The sequence below is a fragment of the Acomys minous genome (genome assembly GCF_964271855.1).
Source record: "Acomys minous genome assembly, chromosome: 15".
In the NCBI taxonomy this organism is placed as follows: domain Eukaryota; kingdom Metazoa; phylum Chordata; class Mammalia; order Rodentia; family Muridae; genus Acomys; species Acomys minous.
The window spans coordinates 6,131,537-6,152,115 of record NC_140497.1 but is presented as its reverse complement, the minus strand read 5'-3'; the positions used below and the strand labels follow the sequence as shown (position 1 = coordinate 6,152,115).

Genomic DNA, 20,579 nt, shown 5'->3' with positions numbered 1-20,579 from the left:
AGCCTCACCTAAACCCAGCCCCAGAAGGTGAAGGACGGTCCTCGCACGAGGTCACGGGCCATGGGATCAGTTACCGCACACCCTTCACCTACCCCATTCTCCCAGCCAGGGGTGGAAGCGTCTGAGAGATTACACTTAGCCATGGTACCGGTCCACTTAGCCAAAGTAGAAGAGCTCAGCTACACCTACAGTGTCATGGGGTCATAAGTATCAAGTGTTACCCAACAGAATCAGAGAGATGTCTGCAGGCATGTAAGGGCATCACAGCACCAAGACCCATGTGACAGGTGACAGGCTTCTAAACAACCAGCATGTGTGCACAGCAGACATGGAGGAAAGGAAAGCTAAACTCAGCAGAGACAGGCCTCACAGCCTGACTCCGCCTGGGCCTGCAGCACACCTGGGAGTGGTCTAACCTGGCACTGCTGCCATCTGACACCAGCCACAGATCCCCACTCTAGAGAGAGAAGACGGGTGAACATCAGTGCTCTGTGCAGCCCATTAGTCTGTATCTAGCAAGGCCTCCATGCATGTACCTGTTGCTTGCTCTGTGGGTGGGTGGATCTACCTGCAACTGTTTCTATTGGTGCACATGTGTTGGGAGGTGGATCCCATTGGGTCTCAGGTGTGGTGGAAGGTCGGCCTGTTGTTGGCTCTGTGGGATGGCTGGATGGTACCTGTCTAGCACTTGCTCTGTGGGATGGCTAGCTCACCGTCATTGATCCTCAGGGGCAGGATGTCAATAGGGCTTTGGGAATAAACAGGGGGTAGGGGGGACACATTTCCACATTTTCACTCCAGACACTCTGATGAGCATTTCCTGGGAAACTCCTCAGCAGCCCACACCTCCCTGTAATGCCCATGCTGTGTGAGTCTGGTCACTGACTAGAGGAATCATGTGTGTGAGGTGGCACCTGTCCAGTCTCTCTATGGCTCTCCTCTTTCCCCAACCACCAACCCCTCACAGCACCAGACTCTGAAGACTATTTCCACACCCAACACTCCCAGGCTATAGCTCCTACAAACAACTGCCTATTTGGCACCCTGGTGCCTTCTCAACCACCACAGGAGCCCAAAATGCCCAACGAGAGCTCACCACCTTAACCTTGGGTCCCTCACCATAGGTTGCTTGGCAAAGTCTTCATGCAGAGCCTCATTACCAAGATTCCCCAAACAGTCAAAAGAAACAACAAAACAAAAGATATTCTCTCTAGGATGAAAAGGACACCTACAGGATGGAAAGGAACCCAGAGGAAACAACCATCTTCTACGGTACACAGTCAAAAGAGACAACCATCTCCTTCAGTACATAGTCAAAGGAGACAGCCATCTCCTCCAGTACACAGTCAAAGGAGATAACTATCTCCTACAATACATAGTCAAAGGAGACAATCATCTCCTATGGTACACAGCCAAAGGAGACAACCATCTCCTACAGTACACAGTCAAAGGAGACAATCATCTCCTATGGTACACAGTCAAAAGAGACAACCATCTCCTACAGTACACAGTCAAAGGAGATAACTATCTCCTACAATACATAGTCAAAGGAGACAATCATCTCCTATGGTACACAGTCAAAAGAAACAACCATCTCCTACATTACACAGTCAAAGGAGATAACTATCTCCTACAATACATAGTCAAAGGAGACAATCATCTCCTATGGTACACAGCCAAAGGAGACAACCATCTCCTACAGTACACAGTCAAAGGAGACAATCATCTCCTATGGTACACAGTCAAAAGAGACAACCATCTCCTACAGTACACAGTCAAAGGAGATAACTATCTCCTACAATACATAGTCAAAGGAGACAATCATCTCCTATGGTACACAGTCAAAAGAGACAACCATCTCCTACAGTACACAGTCAAAGGAGATAACCACCTCCTATGGTACACAGTCAAAGGAGACAACCATCTCCTACAGTACACAGTCAAAGGAGACAATCATCTCCTATGGTACACAGTCAAAAGAGACAACCATCTCCTACAGTACACAGTCAAAGGAGATAACCACCTCCTATGGTACACAGTCAAAGGAGACAACCATCTCCTATGTTACACAGTCAAAAGAGACAGCCATCTCCTACAGTACATAGTCAAAGGAGACAGCCATCTCCTACGGTACACAGTCAAAGGAGACAACCATCTCCTACAGTACACAGTCAAAGGAGACAACCATCTCCTGCGGTACACAGTCAAAGGAGACAACCATCTCCTACGGTACACAGTCAAAGGAGACAACCATCTCCTACGGTTCACAGTCAAAGGAGACAACCATCTCCTATGGTACACAGTCAAAGGAGACAACCATCTCCTATGGTACACAGTCAAAGGAGACAACCATCTCCTGCGGTACACAGTCAAAGGAGACAACCATCTCCTGCGGTACACAGTCAAAGGAGACAACCATCTCCTGCGGTACACAGTCAAAGGAGACAACCATCTCCTACGGTACATAATCAAAGGAGACAACCATCTCCTACGATTCACAGTCAAAAGAGACAACCATCTCCTACGGTTCACAGTCAAAAGAGGCAACCATCTCCTATGGTACACAGTCAAAGGAGACAACCATCTCCTATGGTACATAGTCAAAGGAGACATCCATCTCCTACAGTACATAGTCAAAGAGGAACCCCAATGCTTCCTGCTGAGGTGTGACCTTTCCACACTCAGAGTAAGTCAACTATGAGATCCTCTGTACCTGTGGAAGCAGTGATTTTACACTGGAAAACCTGGAATGTGAGAAGTGAACTCATGGACCAGCACAGGAGCAGCTGGAAAGTAACAATAAAGCAAAGAATTCCCAAATTCTCTTCTCTCTTCTTTTATTTAAGTAGCCTCAGAAGTAATCTAGTCAATAAAACTCAGTATTTCCTATGAGAACCAGGAGAAAGTTTTTCACAAAGAAGTCTCAGGCTATACTGCTGCCCACATGCAGCAGAAAGAGGCAAAAAGAACAGATGAGTCTGCTGTCTTCTCCCTCTATGGGCCCTACAGAGAAAGCACAGGGTAGATGGGAAGTCTGTGACCATGTGCCCAACACACCATACTGTCAGCTTTCAAAGGCCATGAGCCCTTCCATGGAGCTCCCACAGCCAGAGAGACGGCAGCCAACCTCCCAGGACCTCTGCTAAAAGCAGGGAGGTCTACAGCAGAAGAGTTCAAATGCAGGAGTGTCTGCACACTCAGCATCAGCACAGATGTATGTGTGATGGAAAGGAGGAGAGCCCTTCTCAAAGGGTAGAGTCCACAGCACTGGGGGGAGGCGGGAGGGGGGGTCATCTTGGCCCCAGCACAACGACAAAAACAGGACCCTTTTGATGACAAGTGAGGCTTCTACCTACTGGACCAGAAACTGCATGAAGGACACTGAGCACACACAGCATAGGGAAGCAATCACCTAAGCAGTTGGGCAAGAATGCAACTCCGTGTACAACTTGAACATGACTTCTCTTCTCAACAGGCCATGTCAGCCCCTGGAAGGTCATCTGTGGTCATGTACACAGAATTGTAATGACCACACATGCCGTGTGCCTCCATATTCATGCAGCAACAGTAAACTCAGCACCAGTGAGCCCCTGAATCCCTTGCGTCTCTCTTCCCTCCTCCCTTGAACTGAGGAATTTTTGGTGTGGGTTAAAATCACACACTACCTGTATGGCTAAAACACAGTAAAAATCTGTACATACTACACATCCAAAATAGTACACATGAAAGTTCTGTAACACTGTATAGACCAGACACTACATACAGTGCAGTATGCCAGTTAAATACCAGATACTACATACAGTGCGGTATGCCAATTAAAGATTCTTCCACAGACTCCAGGAGGGTATCTGTATTAGTTCATCAGCCTGACACAAACTACAAGCATCTGGGAAAAAGGAATCTCCCTAAAGAATCCGCCTCCATCAGCTGAGTAAGCAGCACCCTCCGTGGCCTCCGCCTCAGTTCCTGCCTCCAGGTTCCTGCCTATTTGAGACCCTGTCTTGCGTGTCCACTGATGGACTATGATTAGGACGTGTAACTCAACAGTCCTTCACTCCCAAGCTGCTGTTGGTCATGGTCTTTATCACAGCATTAGAAAGCAAACTAGGACAGTACCTGACTTCAAAGAGGAGTTATTCAAAACAAGCCATGCCTGGGCCAAAAGCATCAATGCCAAGTGAGGAAAGCATTTCCAAGTCTCACCACAAGAGGGAAACAGCCAGTGTATCCTTTCCCAGAAAGGCAGACTAGCTGAGGGATGAAAGAGAAAACTCCTTTCAGAAGCAGCCTTTGGCTTTTTGCTTGCACAAAAGCTGTAAATCAAACCAAACGGATGCAAAAGAAAAAGGTTCAACCAAGGAAATAGACTTGGCTTTTGTATCATGAGAGTAACGGCCCTCACGATAGTTCAGTCAGAGGCGCTTTCAAACCGGCAGTTTTGTTCCTGGAACACAAAGCACCTACTATGCTATAAATTACAAAAAATAATCCAATCCCACAATTAGAACATCATGTAAACTACTAGAAAATACCATACAAAATTTATCCATCCTGCTAGATTTTACCCTGAACTGCTGGCTATGAAGAGGTTGAATCTTTTAACGTGTTTTCACACCATTCTGCCTGAAGCACCAACATTCAGAGTTCGGCTGGCTTAAGTGTTCACAGTGGACTCACATTAAGGAACCCTGCAGGCAAGGGCTATTTCCAGAAGAGGGCACTCCCTTGTCTCATCTCCAAAAAAGGACATGCAGATTGTACCAATATGCAAAACTGTGGTGCTTCTTATGTTTACAAACACAGAACAATTTCCAAACAATGCAAATTAGGCCTCAATCTGATGTAAAAACTATGAATTCAACCTGTCTCCTTGCAAACAACACTCTTGAAGAGGGTGTGCTGTTGGCCAGCCATGTCTACACACGTTAGGCAAATGATAGCACTGAGCCATAGCCGCAACTCCCAATATGCATCTCTGACACAGTGCAGCATGGACACACGTTTAGACTGCCATGGACACGTCCTCAAAAATAAGACTGTAAACGTAAGAGTGAGAGTGGAGGAGCTGGCACTTCCATACACACAACAACAGCCCTTCCTGAAGCTTCACTGTCTACCTCACACGCCACATCCTAAGTGCAACAGCCACCCCACAGGCAAGACACACTTTCTACAAGACAACATTACAAACACTTAGATCTGAAAATACACCGAGAAGTCACGTAAAGAGGACCCTGAAGCCTCCATGTCCACCTAGTCACATTTCTTATGCTAGGTGAACTGAAAATTCCAAGAACCCAAGAAATACCTGAGAAGTACAATTTTCTCAGGGCACTCCTACAACAGCAATTAAGAGGAGAGAAAGAAAGACAGCCATTTGACTCACAATTGCCTTCCCGGCCCATCTCTACCCCCCACCTGCAGCACAGGGCCCTCCCCAGCCCATTTTTACCCCCCCCACACACCTGCAGCACAGGGCCCTCCGAGCCCATCTCTACCCCCCACCTGCAGCACAGGGCCCTCCCCAGCCCATTTTTACTCCCCCCCCCCCACACACCTGCAGCACAGGGCCCTCCGAGCCCATCTCTATCCCCCACCTGCAGCATAGGGCCCTCCCCGAGCCCGTCTTTACCCCCCCTCCTGCAGCACAGGGACCGTGCCCCAACAGCCCTGCCCGGACGTCTTTTTACTTCTTTTATATTTAACAAGAAAGTCTTAACCTAGGATAACAGAAAAGCAGGACAATGCACGCTCATGCACATGTGTGCGCACCCCTCCTGTGAGCCCCTTGAAAATGAGCAGCAATATTTGCGGGAGGCTTCTTGACACGAGCGGTGATCCACCACAAGAGCATGACTGACGAAGGCCTGGGTCGGTAAGGACAGGCTGCCGGCCCAAGACACTGGGCGACAGGCCTTCCACAGCCTTGCCTTGATGACACGCTCGGGTTAAACCCTGAGCCAGAGAGCTCTCAGCTCCAGGACACAAACCACCGCTAAGCAGCACCGAAAACGGGCTGAAGGCTGCCCCCGAAAGATCTGTCATGAACAAAGCGCCAGCCACAGGAAACACAGGACAATCAACACACTCATGGAAGGCATGGCAGAAGTTACCTGTCTGTGACTAACTGGTGAAAAAAATCCATAGTAGTAAAAGAATACAGCTTGGCACAAGCCATAAAACCATACACTTAGTGTAAAACAGGACCGCAGCAATAGAGTGAAGGGGGCTGCGGGCACAAACCTGTAACCTGGATACTCAAAAGGCTGGGGCAGGAGGGTCCAAGACTGCCTGGGCAACATGTCCACAGACTGTCTCAGAAAGCAAGAGACAAGTAAAGACCTAAGAATGTGTTGTGAGGTAATGCAGAGGCAGTGTATAACTGTAGGACCCTTTAGCCAGCATCCCACAGCACAGGAAAGGAGGAAGTTCACTCCACTGAACTGAGATGCCATCAAACCAGGACCGTCTTCTGCACTTAATGGAGAACACTCAGGACCATAGAATGCTTGCACCCTTTGGCTCCTCCTCTCGTGGTCAGGATTAGCCACTCACCACTTGGCTTGATCTCACGCACGTAGTTGCTGGGGAACCAGCCGGTCCTGCCATTGTGTGTGCCCTCCCACCAGCCTCCTTCTTCCACTCGTGTGACGTGGATGACATCGCCCTTGGTGAAGGAGAGTTCATCTTCATTGGTCTGCTGGAAGTTAAACTTGGCTCGCACTACCAGTCGGCTGTTGCCGTTATCCGTCATGTCCTATAAGACAGGTGGGGAGGGTGGGACAGATCTCCATGAAGCAAGCTTGACTTTCCTATAAAAGTTACACCTCACTGTCATAAAGATATAACCTCCAAACATTCCAACAGCAGGAAAGCACTAGGTGCACGCCTTTAATCCCAGCATGAAGCAGAAGCAGAGGCAGGCAGATCTCTGTGAGTTTGAGGCCAGCCTGGTCTTCAAAGCAAATTCAGATCAACCAAGGCTACAGAGAAACCCTGTCTCAAAAAAACAAAAAATAAATTAAAAAACAGCAAGAAAGGGGCTAAAATACAGAAACTTTATTAAAGCTCATCTCCCTGTGCACCTTGATCAGTGTTGGATCACAGCCAAGGAAGGCACTACCACCCCTCCAGGCGTGCACACACACAAGCACACACACACACACGTACATACACATTTGGGTGCAGTCTGTCTGCCTGTCTCTGTGTACTGTGGGCATGTTTCCAACTACAGAATGCCCACTGTACACTTGAGCACTAATTTTTATTACTCCCAATGTTTGTCTATCTGCTACAAGCAGTTGTTTCTCTTATCTTGCAAAAAGCTCCATTAAAAATATTCATATATCCACTTTTGACTGCAAATTTAAGTAAGTCTTTATGTTAAATTCTGGTCCCAGCGCATGTGTAACACATCTTAACTTTAATAGATATTTCTAAACTGGTATCCAAGAAAGTTCTACAAACTGACGCCGAGCCACGCGCCCATCAGTACCCACTGTGCTTGGGTACAGTGAGACACCTCCCTGAGACACTGAGCAGCTTTACTCCAGCCACAGTAGCAGGAAACCAAGCCCTCAGTGCTGGATGGCACAGTGCTCAGGTCTGGAGGTGAGGCTCTGGAGAGGCTGGCAAGTATAAAGCCACCAACAAGGAGCCAAAAACCACCCCCAGACAAGCCTCTCCTCACACCACAGAAACCGTCAATCTGCATCAGATACCACACACCCATCCACCGTATTGTGGCCGCATTGCACCTGCATCTTGTGGAGAGCCAAGGCTGACACAATGCCCCATGGCCACCGGCCATCCCTGCTGCTCTGTCCATACCACTGGCACCTATGAGACTAGCCGGGAGTCGTGGTCAGCACCCACTTAACAGCAGCAGGCAGCCCCTCTGAGCACACTGGTGTTTTCTCCTCTTCCACTTACCCACAGGGAGGAGACTGGCACAGGGCCCTGCAGAGCTGACCCCTCGCTACCGTGTCAAAGACACAACAAAAGACACCCCTCACTGTGTAACACAGCTCATTCTAGTCAGAGAATTCTTGAAAAAACAAGAAAGGGTGATCACTGAATGATGATCAATGGATGAAAGGAAAGGAAAGCTAGTACAGGGCAAAGGGCACCTCACTCTCAGATGCACCGGGCGGTTTAGAAACTGGTCCACAGGATGAAATACAGGCAGCAGTGCAGCCATCTGCCATGGGCACTGTGTAAGAAAACATGTGGCATAACTCCCTACACTACAGCTCGTGAAAGGAGACTGGAACCAAAGCAGTGTCAGGAGAGCAGAGGAGTCTGGGAAAGGAGGGAGTGCCATTACAATCTAGCTGTTCCTGCCAGAAACAAGGGACGCCAGGAGCAGTGCTTACGGCAACACTGACCCCAACCCTGAGCCACATGAGAACAACAACCGTGTCCTAACTGTCAGTGGAGGAACTCAGACCCAGACACTCTAGAAGCATCACTAGAGTCCAAAAGGCAGAAGGACAGTACACCTTACCCGTGTGGAAAACCCTAATAAAGCCCATGGCACCCACGCATCCCCTGCTGAGAGGTGCCTCACAGAGCAGCAAAGCAGCTTTTACAAAAGAGGACACCTTTAATCCCAGCACTCTCAGAGGCAGAGGCAGGCGAATCTCTGTGCGTTCAAGGCCATCGGGGTTTACAAATGGGAGTCCAGGACAGCCAAGGCTACACAGAGAAACCCGTTCTTAAGAAAACACACACACACACACACACACACACACACACACACACACACACACACACACGAGAGGAATAAGTCAGAAATCCACACTTGGATTTTGAGTAAATAGCTGCTGTCACTTTCATCACTGCAGTTTTGGTTTTCTTTTTCTGAGATGTTTCACATCTCCTCTTGGGAAATCAGGGTGCAATCCCTGCCGCAGGAGCACCGGGCAGGGGCACTGTGACTCTGCCACCCACTGCAGCAGGAGCACCGGGCAGGGGCACTGTGACTCTGCCACCCACTGCCCGCCTCCCCTGGTGTTCTGTCCTTACTTACTGCCTCACTCCAGCCTTTGTTTATTCACAGGTTGGGGGGGGGGGGCAGGGAGGGCTGTTCCATCCTCAAGCCCTGTGAACGGCCTGACAGGGGGCAGCACCCACTAACAGGTGCCTCTACCACACCCTCTTTTTGAGCTGGCGGGATGGCAGTCCTGATCCCAAGAGTCTTGGTGAAGCCAGAAGCACCCTTGCAGTGAGTCAAATGAGAAGCCCTTTCAAAGACTTCACAGGACCACGGTTTTCCACGTGCTCTATTCCAAATGGGGATTGCAGAGTTCGCTAATGGTCTCAAGGAGCCCACGGCACTGAGCTGTTTCATCACCAAAACTAAGTTTTACAGAAACGTTAAAAACAGAAAGAGGTGGGAGGAAACAGGTGAGCACGTCCTGAGAGTTTCATGACATGCAGCCTTGGTACAGTACCTGCTCCACACCCGGCCCCTGCCCTGCGCCTGACTCCTGGCAGCAGGCTCCTGCACCACCGCTCCCTGTGTAGGTCACGCACACATACACTGTTTGTTCTCATACTCGTGTGCACGGTGAGCAGTCACCTGAGGTGTGGGTGTCGACGCATTCACCTCTACATGAGCAGCTGCAGCTTTCAACACAAACCCAGACAAACAAGCTTCCAAAAGCACTTGGCTCAGAGTCTGGAGAGGAATCCAGTGAGAAGCAAATGCTCGGTGCACAGCGGGAGCTGCCCAGGGAGGCCAGCCCATCATGTCCCTCACTCCCTCTGCATGACTCAAGCAGCCTCCCGGGCACTTTCGCAGACTCTCGTGCCCAAACGCCTCTGAATCAAACAATAAAGCGCCTAACTCACCAGGCTTCGGTACTGGCTCTGGAGCAATTTTGAAGTCCTGCTGTGTGAAGACTGGGATCCCAGGGAATCAAAAGACTTTATCCGATGTGAAGAGGGCCGAGCACACACAGAATCGCTTCCCAATCCAATGTCTGAAAAGGTCATGAACACAGAAAGAAAAAGTGCTGAAGACGCTTGATACTGTGAACCCTTAACACACACTGGCTCTCAAACTGGGCCAGCATGGAGGCCACACCAAGAGCCCACAACAAAGCAGGCCGTTTACCCAGCAACAAAGAGCAGATTCTTTGCCCCGTAAGTGACGCATTTGTTCCCCAACCACCTCTCCAGGGATGCTCTAGGGATGACTGACTTATTGGTTCTCCTCTAGCTAATTCTCAACAGTATGCAAACTATTTTATAGCTGTTTGTAAAATGTTCCCTTCATCTGGAAAAACAATATAACTGCTGGGCAGGGCACTGCCAGGCACCTAGTCTCCAGCACACAGCACACTGCCCTTCCCTGGGACCACATGCCACCCATCAGCACACAGCACACAGCCCGTCTCTGGGACCACATGCCACCCATCAGCATATAGCACACTGCCCGTCCCTGGGACCACATGCCACTAATCAGCACACAGCACACTGCCCGTCCCTGGGACCACATGCCACCCATCAGCACACAGCACACTGCCCGTCCCTGGGACCACATGCCACCCATCAGCACACAGCACACTGCCCGTCCCTGGGACCACATGCCACTAATCAGCAAAGCAGCACACAAAGAACCATGTGTCACTTAATGGTAAAACAACAGTTTGTGAAGATAGCACTGGGATTGTGTCAGGTGCAGCATCTTACACTTACACACACACACAAGCACGCACGCGTGTGTGCACGCGCGTACGCACACCTAGTTGGGAGAGCTGGACCACACAGTGCATGCCACCAGAGCACAGCCTTATGCGGCTCAAGGCCATACTAAACAAGAAGCTTGGAAACAAACATTGTGTGTGGTGAGATGTGCGCATGTGCCATATCCTCTAAACCTTAAGCCTGGACCAGTGAAGACAAAGCCACTCCCCTGTGGTAGCGCACCCTAGGGTTCTGAAGCAGCAGCCCCCACTGCTGTGCTGGGGAGTGGCTCAGAGACACTAAGTGGAAGGCTCCCAGCACCAGGAAGCGCTGTCCCAGCACTTAACCCCAGAACCACAGAGCACCGGCAGCAACAGGAAGAGTGTATGTGCAATGCAGAGGAGCTTGCTCTCCCTGCAGTAATGCTCATTTTACCTTGTTGACAGAACACAAAGGATGAGCCTTTACATTCTCACTCTGAAGTGTGGCGCTTTAGAGTCTTACCTGCTGTCACTTTGTTAAGCGTCACCAAGGAGCTGAGGACCTTGTTAAAATTCTGCCCCTGATACAAATCATTTGCATCAAAAGTCTGAAAGAAAAAAAAAATGGAACAAGAGAATCAGAACCAAGTTTCGTGCTGGCAGAGAATGATGGTGACTCTCCCAGAGGTGTGACTGACTACATGTGGTCAGCAATACCCACAAGGCAGCGCAGCCTGAGAGGCCCCTGGGAAAGGAGTCCAGTGCAATCCCATGAGGCATTTCCTCATGGGGCATCAAGCCCTTGGAAGAAGGCCAAATACAGCTCTGCTCCCTTCCCACCCAGGTCAGGAGAAGCAGGGTCAGCAGGCAGAGGTCAGCAGGCACAGGTGGCCAGGAAAGGTTCCCAGGAAGCTCACAGTGGCTGTGATCCTCGCTCCGTACACTGTGAGAGCCCACAGGACAAAAAATGCCAAAGATGCTCTCTTCTAGCCAAGAAGGAAAGTATATTAAACTCACTCCATTCCAAAGACAAGGCAAGTGCAGACACAGGATACACAGAAGATGAGCGGGGACAGGTGGGAGACAGGGCAGGGGCCTCAGGGCCGAGCACTGAAGAACCTGGACTATAGGCAAGCCTACTCTGCTCCAGGACTGAGTCAGTCACACTGCACGGTAGAGCCAGGAGAGAAGGCCCGTGAGCTAGCCTGGGTTAAGGCAGCTGAAATCACAATGTGTGTGTGTGTGTGTGTGTGTGTGTGTGTGCGCGCGCGCGCATTTGTGTGTTATGTGGATGTGCCTCCCACCAACCTAGGAGAGAGAAGGTGCAGAGCATGACCTGGTTAAACACATCTGGCTTTTGTATGGAGGGTGCACATGTGCCTGCTTGCAGATATGCTAAAAACATACAACTCTTTCCAAACATCCCCAAAAGAACTTTTGATTACTAAGTAATCTTTTATACAAACAATTTTGATAAACCAAATCATACAGTACTGTTATCCTAAAAAATGTCATTGTTGCAAATTATAGAAAAAAAACTTAGATGTCAAAAACATACACCTTTTAACATAGTTTCTTTCCTTGAAGCAAAATGGAACCATCTTGCCCCTCTGCAATGGGATGAGCAGGGGGGCGGGGGGGGGGGGGGGGGGAGGCGCACCACGGCCAGCCATTGTACCTCTGTGCCCCACCCCCACCCCTTCGGCAGCCTTTCCCAGACAGTGCCAGGAACCCCCTCTTCCGCCCACTTCCTGCCTTCCCACACCCCACCTCCTTCCTGTGAGTCTTACTCATCTTACTTCCTGAAGGAGCCCTGCCTGAGCCTAGCTGAGCTCCCAGAAATCCCCCTAATACGTTCATCACAAAGAAACTTCTCGACTAGTGTGGATGTGTGCAGTCCACCCTACAGGTAAAGCCCAGAGAAGCCAACTGCATGCTCCCCACTGCCTCGCCAATGTATCTGGACCTGGGCTGAGAGGACCAGTGTGAGTGTGTCTCACAGTTCCGAAGGGGAAGGGGCCGTGGCTGACAGCTAAACCTCAACTGTGTCAAGCCCCACTGGCCTCCGACCCTCCCAGGAGAACACTCAGAACCTTCACGGCTGTGCCTGACAGAAAGCCAGCCCAAACAAGACCTCTGTCTAGGCTTACCTCCCTGCTCAGATTCTTTAAAGGTTACATGGAAGTTAAGCTGCGTCTTTGTGTTGTCCAGCCTAAGCCTCAGCTTCCTCATGCAAAACGTGCGGTTCCTTTGTGTATAAAATGTTGCACTGATGTTCTGTCCTTCAGTCTAAAGTCTAACTCTGAGGATGAAAAGTTCAAGCTATAGAATATTCCACAAAAAACACATACACAATGTCCACTAACCTTCATTATGGCAAGGCAGCAAGTCACAAAGCCCAGAACAACAGGATGTCAAATATGGGATGCTTCCTGTTATTCCAGGACTATATAGCTCTCCTGCCCAGATACCACGGAGCACCTGACTGGCTGCACTGCCTGCCAATGGGCTTCAGCGTGACGTCAGAACTCAGTGAGCCTACTTCAACCTTCCTCCCCACGAAAGCCAGCAACGAGATGAGCCGATGAGAAGGCACGCTCTAAGCCCCTGAGCATTCAGTCAGGACTGCTAAGTCCCCAAATAGCAATCTAGACAATGAAAGCAAAACCAAAAGATCTTAACTGAGAGACCGTTCATGCTAAAGGAAGCAGAGGCGAGGCCTGGACCTCCCCTGAGACACCTACTAAGTAAAGCAGTCAGTGTGGCTGGGAACTGAGCCCCAGCGCCTAGTGGTGCCAGGACAGAATGCACAGCCTGCACTCATGCTGGGCTTCACCAAGATACAACAGCACAGGCTGGCAGGGAGGCTGGCTTTCACAGCACCGGGAAGGAGTAGGCCGCGGCGGCCACAGCGACCAGAGGGACACACCTGCTTCAGGAAGGTCTTCCTGGCCCCCTCCTGCCCCAGTGTTCCTCCTGTTCAGGTGCAGAAGCCTGTGACCCTGGTTCCACAAGACACTACTGGCCACACTCCCAGATGGGCTAATCTGATCGTCAGAGACTTTGCACTCTGGCCTGTATGCCATCTCCTGCCCTAACTTCCTCCACGCCTCCAATGCCCTCTGCCTGTGCACAGTCCTTATCCTATGGTTATCTGTAGTAGCCAAATGCACTATCAGACTTAGCTCTTGTACAGATGCCTGAAACAAGAATGTGATACTCAGCTGCCCAGTGTCTGCCTGGCAGGTTGGCACCGTCGAGGAGACCCTGTGAGCAAGCATGGAGATGGTCACCTGTGGCCCCAGATACAGCAAGTACGAGCCAACTATAACACTGTCTGATCAAAAGAACAGGAGACAGACAGAGCCTACAGAGCACAGCTCTAGGACTGGCCAGCCCAGAGCTGTCCTATCAGGACACAACTTTCAGACCTCCTTTACTCCTCTAAGCCAAGCTTCCTGCAGCTGCGAGACTTTCCCTCCCAACAGCTCCCTGGAGGAGTCTGCATCCTGGAGGCACATAGATGGCCACCTGACTGTCAGGCTGTGCTCATCACATGGAGCCTAAGTGCCAGAAGCCTTGTGGGGAGTGTATCAAAAAGCCTCTGACCAGGTTCTTCAAATGAGGTCAGCCAGGCCCAAGCGGAGCTGATGTCAAGAGTGACACCTGGCTGCAGCTAGCAGAACTGCTCAGAGAAGCCTCTGCTGTAAGGCACAGGGTCAGGGTTGTGCACAGTGTCACTTAGCTAGGTGAGACCTTCCACCTCCAAACACAAGCGAGACTTTCAGAAGCAGCAGACCTTGCAGACAGGAGCACTTTAACCTCCTCCTCTCAGGATGCTCTGCGACTCAAAGGTTGAGTCTGAGCAAGCACTTGTCACACTCCCTAGCAAACAAGGGTCCCTTCCACCCCAAATCCCAAACAGTAATATTATACTGTTGGCAGCTAAAGCTTCTTCGCAAAAAACCTCAGAGAAAGTAACGTATGCAAAACAGCTGTGAGGGAGCATTCCTTTCCAGCATTCCACCTACTATGTCCTTAGTAGGTGACAGACTGTGAGGCAGAAGGGAACAAACAACCCAGGTGGACTCTTCTCCTGTGGCCTGTGCTGCACCTCTGAGCACCTGACAGCCAGCCACTCCCACACTATTCTCTGACCCAGCAGCTTCAACAGCAAACACCTGCAGGGCCACAGCTTATGCTTGCTGCATGAATGTGATTCAGTCTCTAGGCCATCAAGGCGCTGCAGGCATCTGGCAGCCTGAGGGCCTCACAAGGCTGGGAATCCCAGTAACAGAAGAAGGCCGCTGTGGAACTGGTGGGAAGAGGCCTGGATTCCCTGTGTCCTCACCGCAAGGAAGAAGGCCCTAACACGAGCAAAAGGAAGCCAGGGCCTGTAAATTCACAATGGCGTGGCCTTCACTTGGAAGCCATGTGTGCCATGTGCTTATTAGCAGTCATCAGTGCAGCGCACAGCAGCAGGCAGGAGAGCACCCCTTCTTCTTCGGGAAGAGCAGTGCCTAAGACTACCAAGACACAAGTCAAGCAAGCCAATGGCTAGTGAGGCAGGAAGGAGAGCCATGCAGGAGTAAACAACCTAGACACAGCACGTAATTCAGAACTCAGAAGGTTCAGCAGCAGCACCACACACAAACAGAGCCCACCCAGATACCCACGTGCTCATATCCATGTTCCGGCAACCACATCCACACCCTGTGCCCACCTGTCTCCTCAGAACCACAGCAGCCTGGCCACACAAGCCCAAACATCACTGGCCGGGAAAGTGATGTGACCCACCTTGCAATACTGACCTAAGCAAGGCAAAGGGACTCATACCTAAATGACGTCCCTAGCTGGCTGCACTCAGAAAGCGCCAGGGAAAGGTGTCTGTCTCCTCTCCCCACCTCATGGCACCATCTCGATAGGAATGAGGACACTGCTGCAGGAAACTGACCCAACACCTTGACATCAGCGCACACGCACAATGACTCTTGGCAGCTTTTTCTGGAGTGTTGCTTGCAAGTTTAAAAATATATTTCTGTCTTATCATGTTGTCAAATGGAATCTGTGATTTCAGAGCAAGAATGACTGACAATGAATCTTACAGATCGTGGTATTTAAGTTTAATGCAAATGGTCCATGCTGCTCAGAAGTATAAAATCCAACCCTGGCTCCTCGTCTTCTTGGCTTCTGCAGATTTTGAACTTAATTCCACCTACTGCAGCTCACCAGGGATAAAAATAGAGCTTCCTAACGTGTTTCAGCAGTTACAGCTCTTTTACCCAACGTGCCCCTCAACAAGTTGCTTCCTTCAAGATAAGAATCAAATCTTACTCGGTTTGTGGGTCCACTGTATCAACATATGAACACTATGGCAGGGAACACATTCACAAGGACAGAGTCCATTCCTTTGGTAACTTCCAGGAGGGCCTACTGAACGCAGAAGCAACAGTCAACACCATAGGAACAGCTGGGGAGCAGCACGACACTCATCTACACACTGCTGGCAGCACCCCCTTTCCTAGTCTAGGAGACATCGTCACAAAGCACAGCTAGAGCTACAGCAGCATCCAGTCAGGGCAGAGCGGAAATAAACGTCACAGCAATGAGTGCAGGGAAAGGAAGCCGTTGTCGGTAAGCAGAAGGTCTGACTCAGACTGTTTGAATCTGCTCCTAACAGTACACTGCAGCCGGAGGAGGCGAGTATGAAGCTGCAGGCACCAGAAGATGGCGCAGTCCCACAGGTCACAGACACCCACAGCGCCTGCCCTCGGCCCCTTATGGCCACTTGGCAAAGCACTCCCTGCCATCACCAGAACCTGAACCAACCACAGCAGGCCCTGGAGAGGCAGAGCAGCTGCCTGGGAGGACGGAAGGAAAACAGCAGCATTCGCACCTCTAAAAGGCAGTAAGAACATTGCAGTAACATCAAAACTTGGGAGAAGTGTTTCAAGATACGCTGCAAACAACCCTCTCCTCCCTCCCACAGCACACTGACGTGAGAAGTGAAAGGCTCTAAATGGGGAGAGGCTATAAGTAGTCGGCATGAGATTTCAGAAGACTACTGTAGGAAGCAGATGGGCCCTGCGCACACTGAGAGAGCTGGGAACAGGCCTGTGAAGGCACGTGACACCAGGGACACAGGCAGCTGGACCCACAAGCCCTTTGCTTTGGACAGAGGCTGAACAGCTCCCTGGCCCCTCTAAGGAGAAGTGGGGGCTACACTGGGTCCTAAGAGCAGATCAACTTGAGATGTCCCTGTGCTCATGGGACAGCCACTGGGAGGACGAGGGATGTGATCCCAGTCTAAGGCACAGCTCCCAGAGCTCAGCAGCACTGGAGGCAACAGGAAGGAGTAGAGGTGAGCAGCTCTGGCTGAGGCCTGGCTCCTAGACAGCCCTCCAGACGCTCCCACAGCTCCCCTGCCACTCACATGCCGCTGAGGATGTGGCTCAGTGGGGCAGGGGGTCTCCAGTACCACATGAAAAGTGAAGTCTGACCAAAGCACACCTGTGAGAAGCAGAACGCAGGAGAAGATGCACCTTGAAAAACGGTTAAGAAGCCTCAGGCAGCATGAGGCTCAGAAGGCTCTAGACAAGGCCAACTGGTGAGGGCCTGACCTAGAACCACCCTAGCTGCACTGGTAGTTATGCTTTAGTCCAACCAGGGCTAAAGCAGCCAAGAAGCCAGAAGCATCAAAGGCCCAAATGAGAACAAGCCCCAAGTAAAGCCGGCTCTCCCAAAGTAACAGGAAAGGGCAGCCCAGCTGGGCAGGAACCACCTTGTCCCAGTGAACACCAAAGGGGACAATGTAGCCCTATATCTCCAGTGAAACCAACCAGGGAGCGGGGGACAGCTACCCTAAGCCTACAGCAACCTCCCCAGGACCAATATCCTCATCCTTAAGTCAAGAAATACAGGTTTCTGGCCTGGCATAGTGCCACACAACCACAATCCTAGCTACTCAGAAAGCTGACACAGAAGGGTCACAAGTTCAAAGCTAGCTCAGGCTCTACTGTAGAATGAAACTCTATCTGAAAAAGTAAATAAAATGATAATAAAGCAAGATTGAGGATTTAACTCAGTGGGAGAGTGCTTGCCTATCAATGTGTGAAGAGGCCCCAGGTTCAACCCTCAGAACTGAACAAGAAAAGAAGGAGGAGGAGGAGGAAGAGGAGGAGGAAGGAAGAAGAGAGAGGAAGAGGAAGGAGGAGGAGGGAAGGAAGGAAGAGGAAGAGGAAGAGGAGGAGGGAAGGAAGAGGAGGAAGAAGGAAGAGGAAGAGGAAGGAGGAGGAGGGAAGGAAGAAGGAGGAGGAAGAAGGAGGAAGGATGAGGAAGAAGGAGGAGGAGGAAGAAGAAGAAGGAGGAGGAAGAGGAGACAAAACCACCAAGCCACAGACCACAAAATGACTTGTGTAGTATGGCTACAAAACCACGCAAACAGTGAAGACTGGGAAGCAAAAGGCCTGTGGGGAGAGGGGAGGCACAAGTACACTAAGCTAAGGGGCTGTGGTGAGAAAGGGGGCTGCAGGTGCAGATCGTAGGCCTCCTGACAACTGGACACCACAGCAATAAAGAAGTGCAAGTGTCGCTTTTGCCAGACTGCATACAAAGTCCACAGGAAGCCTGTAAGCTGTGAAATGATGGGCAGCCATAGAGGCCTGAGATGGGCTGCAGGGGGATGGCAAGTAGAGGAGAAGCAAGTGCTCGCTTCAGAAGAATAATGCTTATGTCAGTGAGAGCACTTCTGTGGCAGCACTCTCTAAGTACTGTGTGACAATGCCTTGCTGTCACCAGTCTGTACACATTTGGTCTCATCACACTTGCCAACCTGCCCACAAGAACAAGGGCGTGAGTACAACAGACCACCAGCAAGCAGCCTTCCTCCACTGAGACTCCTCACTCCACTTCTCATGGAAAAGTCCTGGTGATAAACCCAGTTTCCCTTGAAGATGAACCGCCCTCAAAAAGTTCTGGGGTTCAGAGGAATGGCTCAGTGAGAAAAGATACTTATGTGTAGTGGCTGAAATGTTCCAATGCTTGTGCACCAATTAGTAGAACCGTTTGGGAAGGATCAGGAGGTGTGGTCTTGTTGAAAAAAGCATCATTGGGCTGAGCTTTGATGTTTCAAAAGCCTATGCTGGGCCTCCTGTCTCTCTCTGCCTGCTGCCTGGGCATCAGGACGTAAAGCTCTCGGCTACTGCTCCAGCACCATGCCTGTCTGCTTCCTCCCATGATGACCATGGACTTGCCCTCTATAAGCCCACACTACTCTACAAGGTGAGAGGTAGAGACAGAAGCATAGGCCAGAACCTGCAGGCCAGCTAGGCTGGAGTACAAGAAAGAACAGCAGCAGAAAGAAAGAGAGACTGTGCCTCAAAAGTAAGGCAGAAGATAGTCCTCTCACCACTCCATGCTGCTGTGGTATGCATGCATGCATGCATCATACATACATACAATGTTGAGTATCGGACACAAGGCTGATCTTTCCTTACTTGCCCACTGCAATCCCACTAGCACTAAATCCCACCCTGGAGTCCTGTTCTTACTGTTGCTAAGGTCACTGGGTGGCTTAATGGTTATAAACAGACCCTTCCTTTTCTTCTTAACATCTTTAGGAGTAAGTTCACCAAGGTAAGAGACAAACCTCATGCCTAACTTTTAACATGATTCTGTCCCCAACTCTACTGAAGGTCTTGGCTCCACTCACAGGGTGGGCACTGGGGGCTAATACTCCAGATGCTGCTCTAGAAAGCAGGCTACAGACACTCAGGTCACACAGCTGTCCCTCTGGTCCTTTCTCCTTTTAGCAATGCCAAGCTCCTTCCAACAACCACTGCTTCAGGGCTGCTTCCACCACTGAGACCTTCCCAACATACACAGGCCGCAGCATTCACAACCCATGGCATGGGCAGAGTGCCATGCAAAACCAGCAGCCCAACAGCGCCAGCTGTCCCGCACAGCTATGCCCAGTACCTTTTTAAAAGCTAGCCATGGGTTTTGAAACGCCAACCAGACACTTTCTCTCATCTAAACACTTGTGTTTCTTCCTCGCTCTTAAACCTAAGCCTCACCAGCGTCCTCTGCGGCAGCCACCCTGCCCCATGCTGTTTTCATCCTTCCATGATTCACCTGACACCCTGTGGCCCAGGAGTCCAGCTCACACAGCTCCTTCAGGAACGGGCGCCAGCTGACCACTGCTGCCTGTCCAACCCCACAGAGCGCCACGCGACCCAGTCTGTGTTCAGTGTCTCAGAGCACAAGGTCCACATGGCACTCAGGTCAGTGAGCCTCCTACACCGCTTCCTAGGGCCCCTCCTGCTCAAAGAGAGTTCCCAGTTAAGATGCTGTTAAATGCTGATGGGAGAAAGGGAAGATCCCAGGTCTATTCACAGAGAAATTCAGACAAATCCAAACCCTTCCTACAGATCTCCAGTCCAAAGCTGCCTTGCCCTGGTCCTTCTAATACCTTCATCTGGCCTGAGTCACATGCAGGCACACGAGCTCGTGCCACGAAACTGTCATACAGCTTTAACTCTTAGACAACAGGGAGCAAACCTGGCAGGTTAAACATTCCTCACCCTTAAGCTGCCAGGGTGCACCTTGCCTCAGCTTCTCCTCTATGAAACAACCCTTGCACACATTGTTACACACCACAGCAAAGTGACAGTGCAACACTGAAAACCAACACATCCTAACTGCCTTGGGTAAATTTCCTTCCAAAACTGTCCTGTGGAGTATTCAAATCATCTACAACCCATTTACTAAAAACTCCAGCAAAGCATTGGTGGTGCACACCTGTAATGTAGCACTCAGGACTGAACACACTGGCCCCACCCCAAAGAACAATTACAAGGCACAACCACACCATACAGTTTGCCTTAGGTACGTTTTATTGCTTTGAAG

At 50.5% G+C, this 20,579-nt stretch overlaps 1 protein-coding gene across 6 annotated transcripts in view; it reads right to left on the bottom strand.

Annotated features, from left to right (window-relative positions):
* Positions 1 to 20,579, bottom strand: part of ARHGEF7 (Rho guanine nucleotide exchange factor 7) — a 114,126-nt gene that overhangs the window by 41,969 nt on the left and 51,578 nt on the right. For 5 of the 6 annotated variants that reach the window (XR_014775038.1, XM_084759643.1, XM_084759645.1 and 2 more), the window contains 3 exons: positions 11,197 to 11,281; positions 9,856 to 9,986; positions 6,556 to 6,757 (listed from right to left, as the gene is read on the bottom strand). Coding sequence is in view for 5 of the 6 variants with exons in the window: in XM_084759643.1 (XP_084615769.1) it covers positions 6,556 to 6,757; positions 9,856 to 9,986; positions 11,197 to 11,281 (418 nt within the window). In the remaining variant the exon portion in view is untranslated. Of the gene's footprint in view, positions 1 to 6,555; positions 6,758 to 9,855; positions 9,987 to 11,196; positions 11,282 to 13,039; positions 13,162 to 20,579 lie in introns of those variants that run through there. The other variant, XM_084759647.1, reaches the window with a different exon arrangement.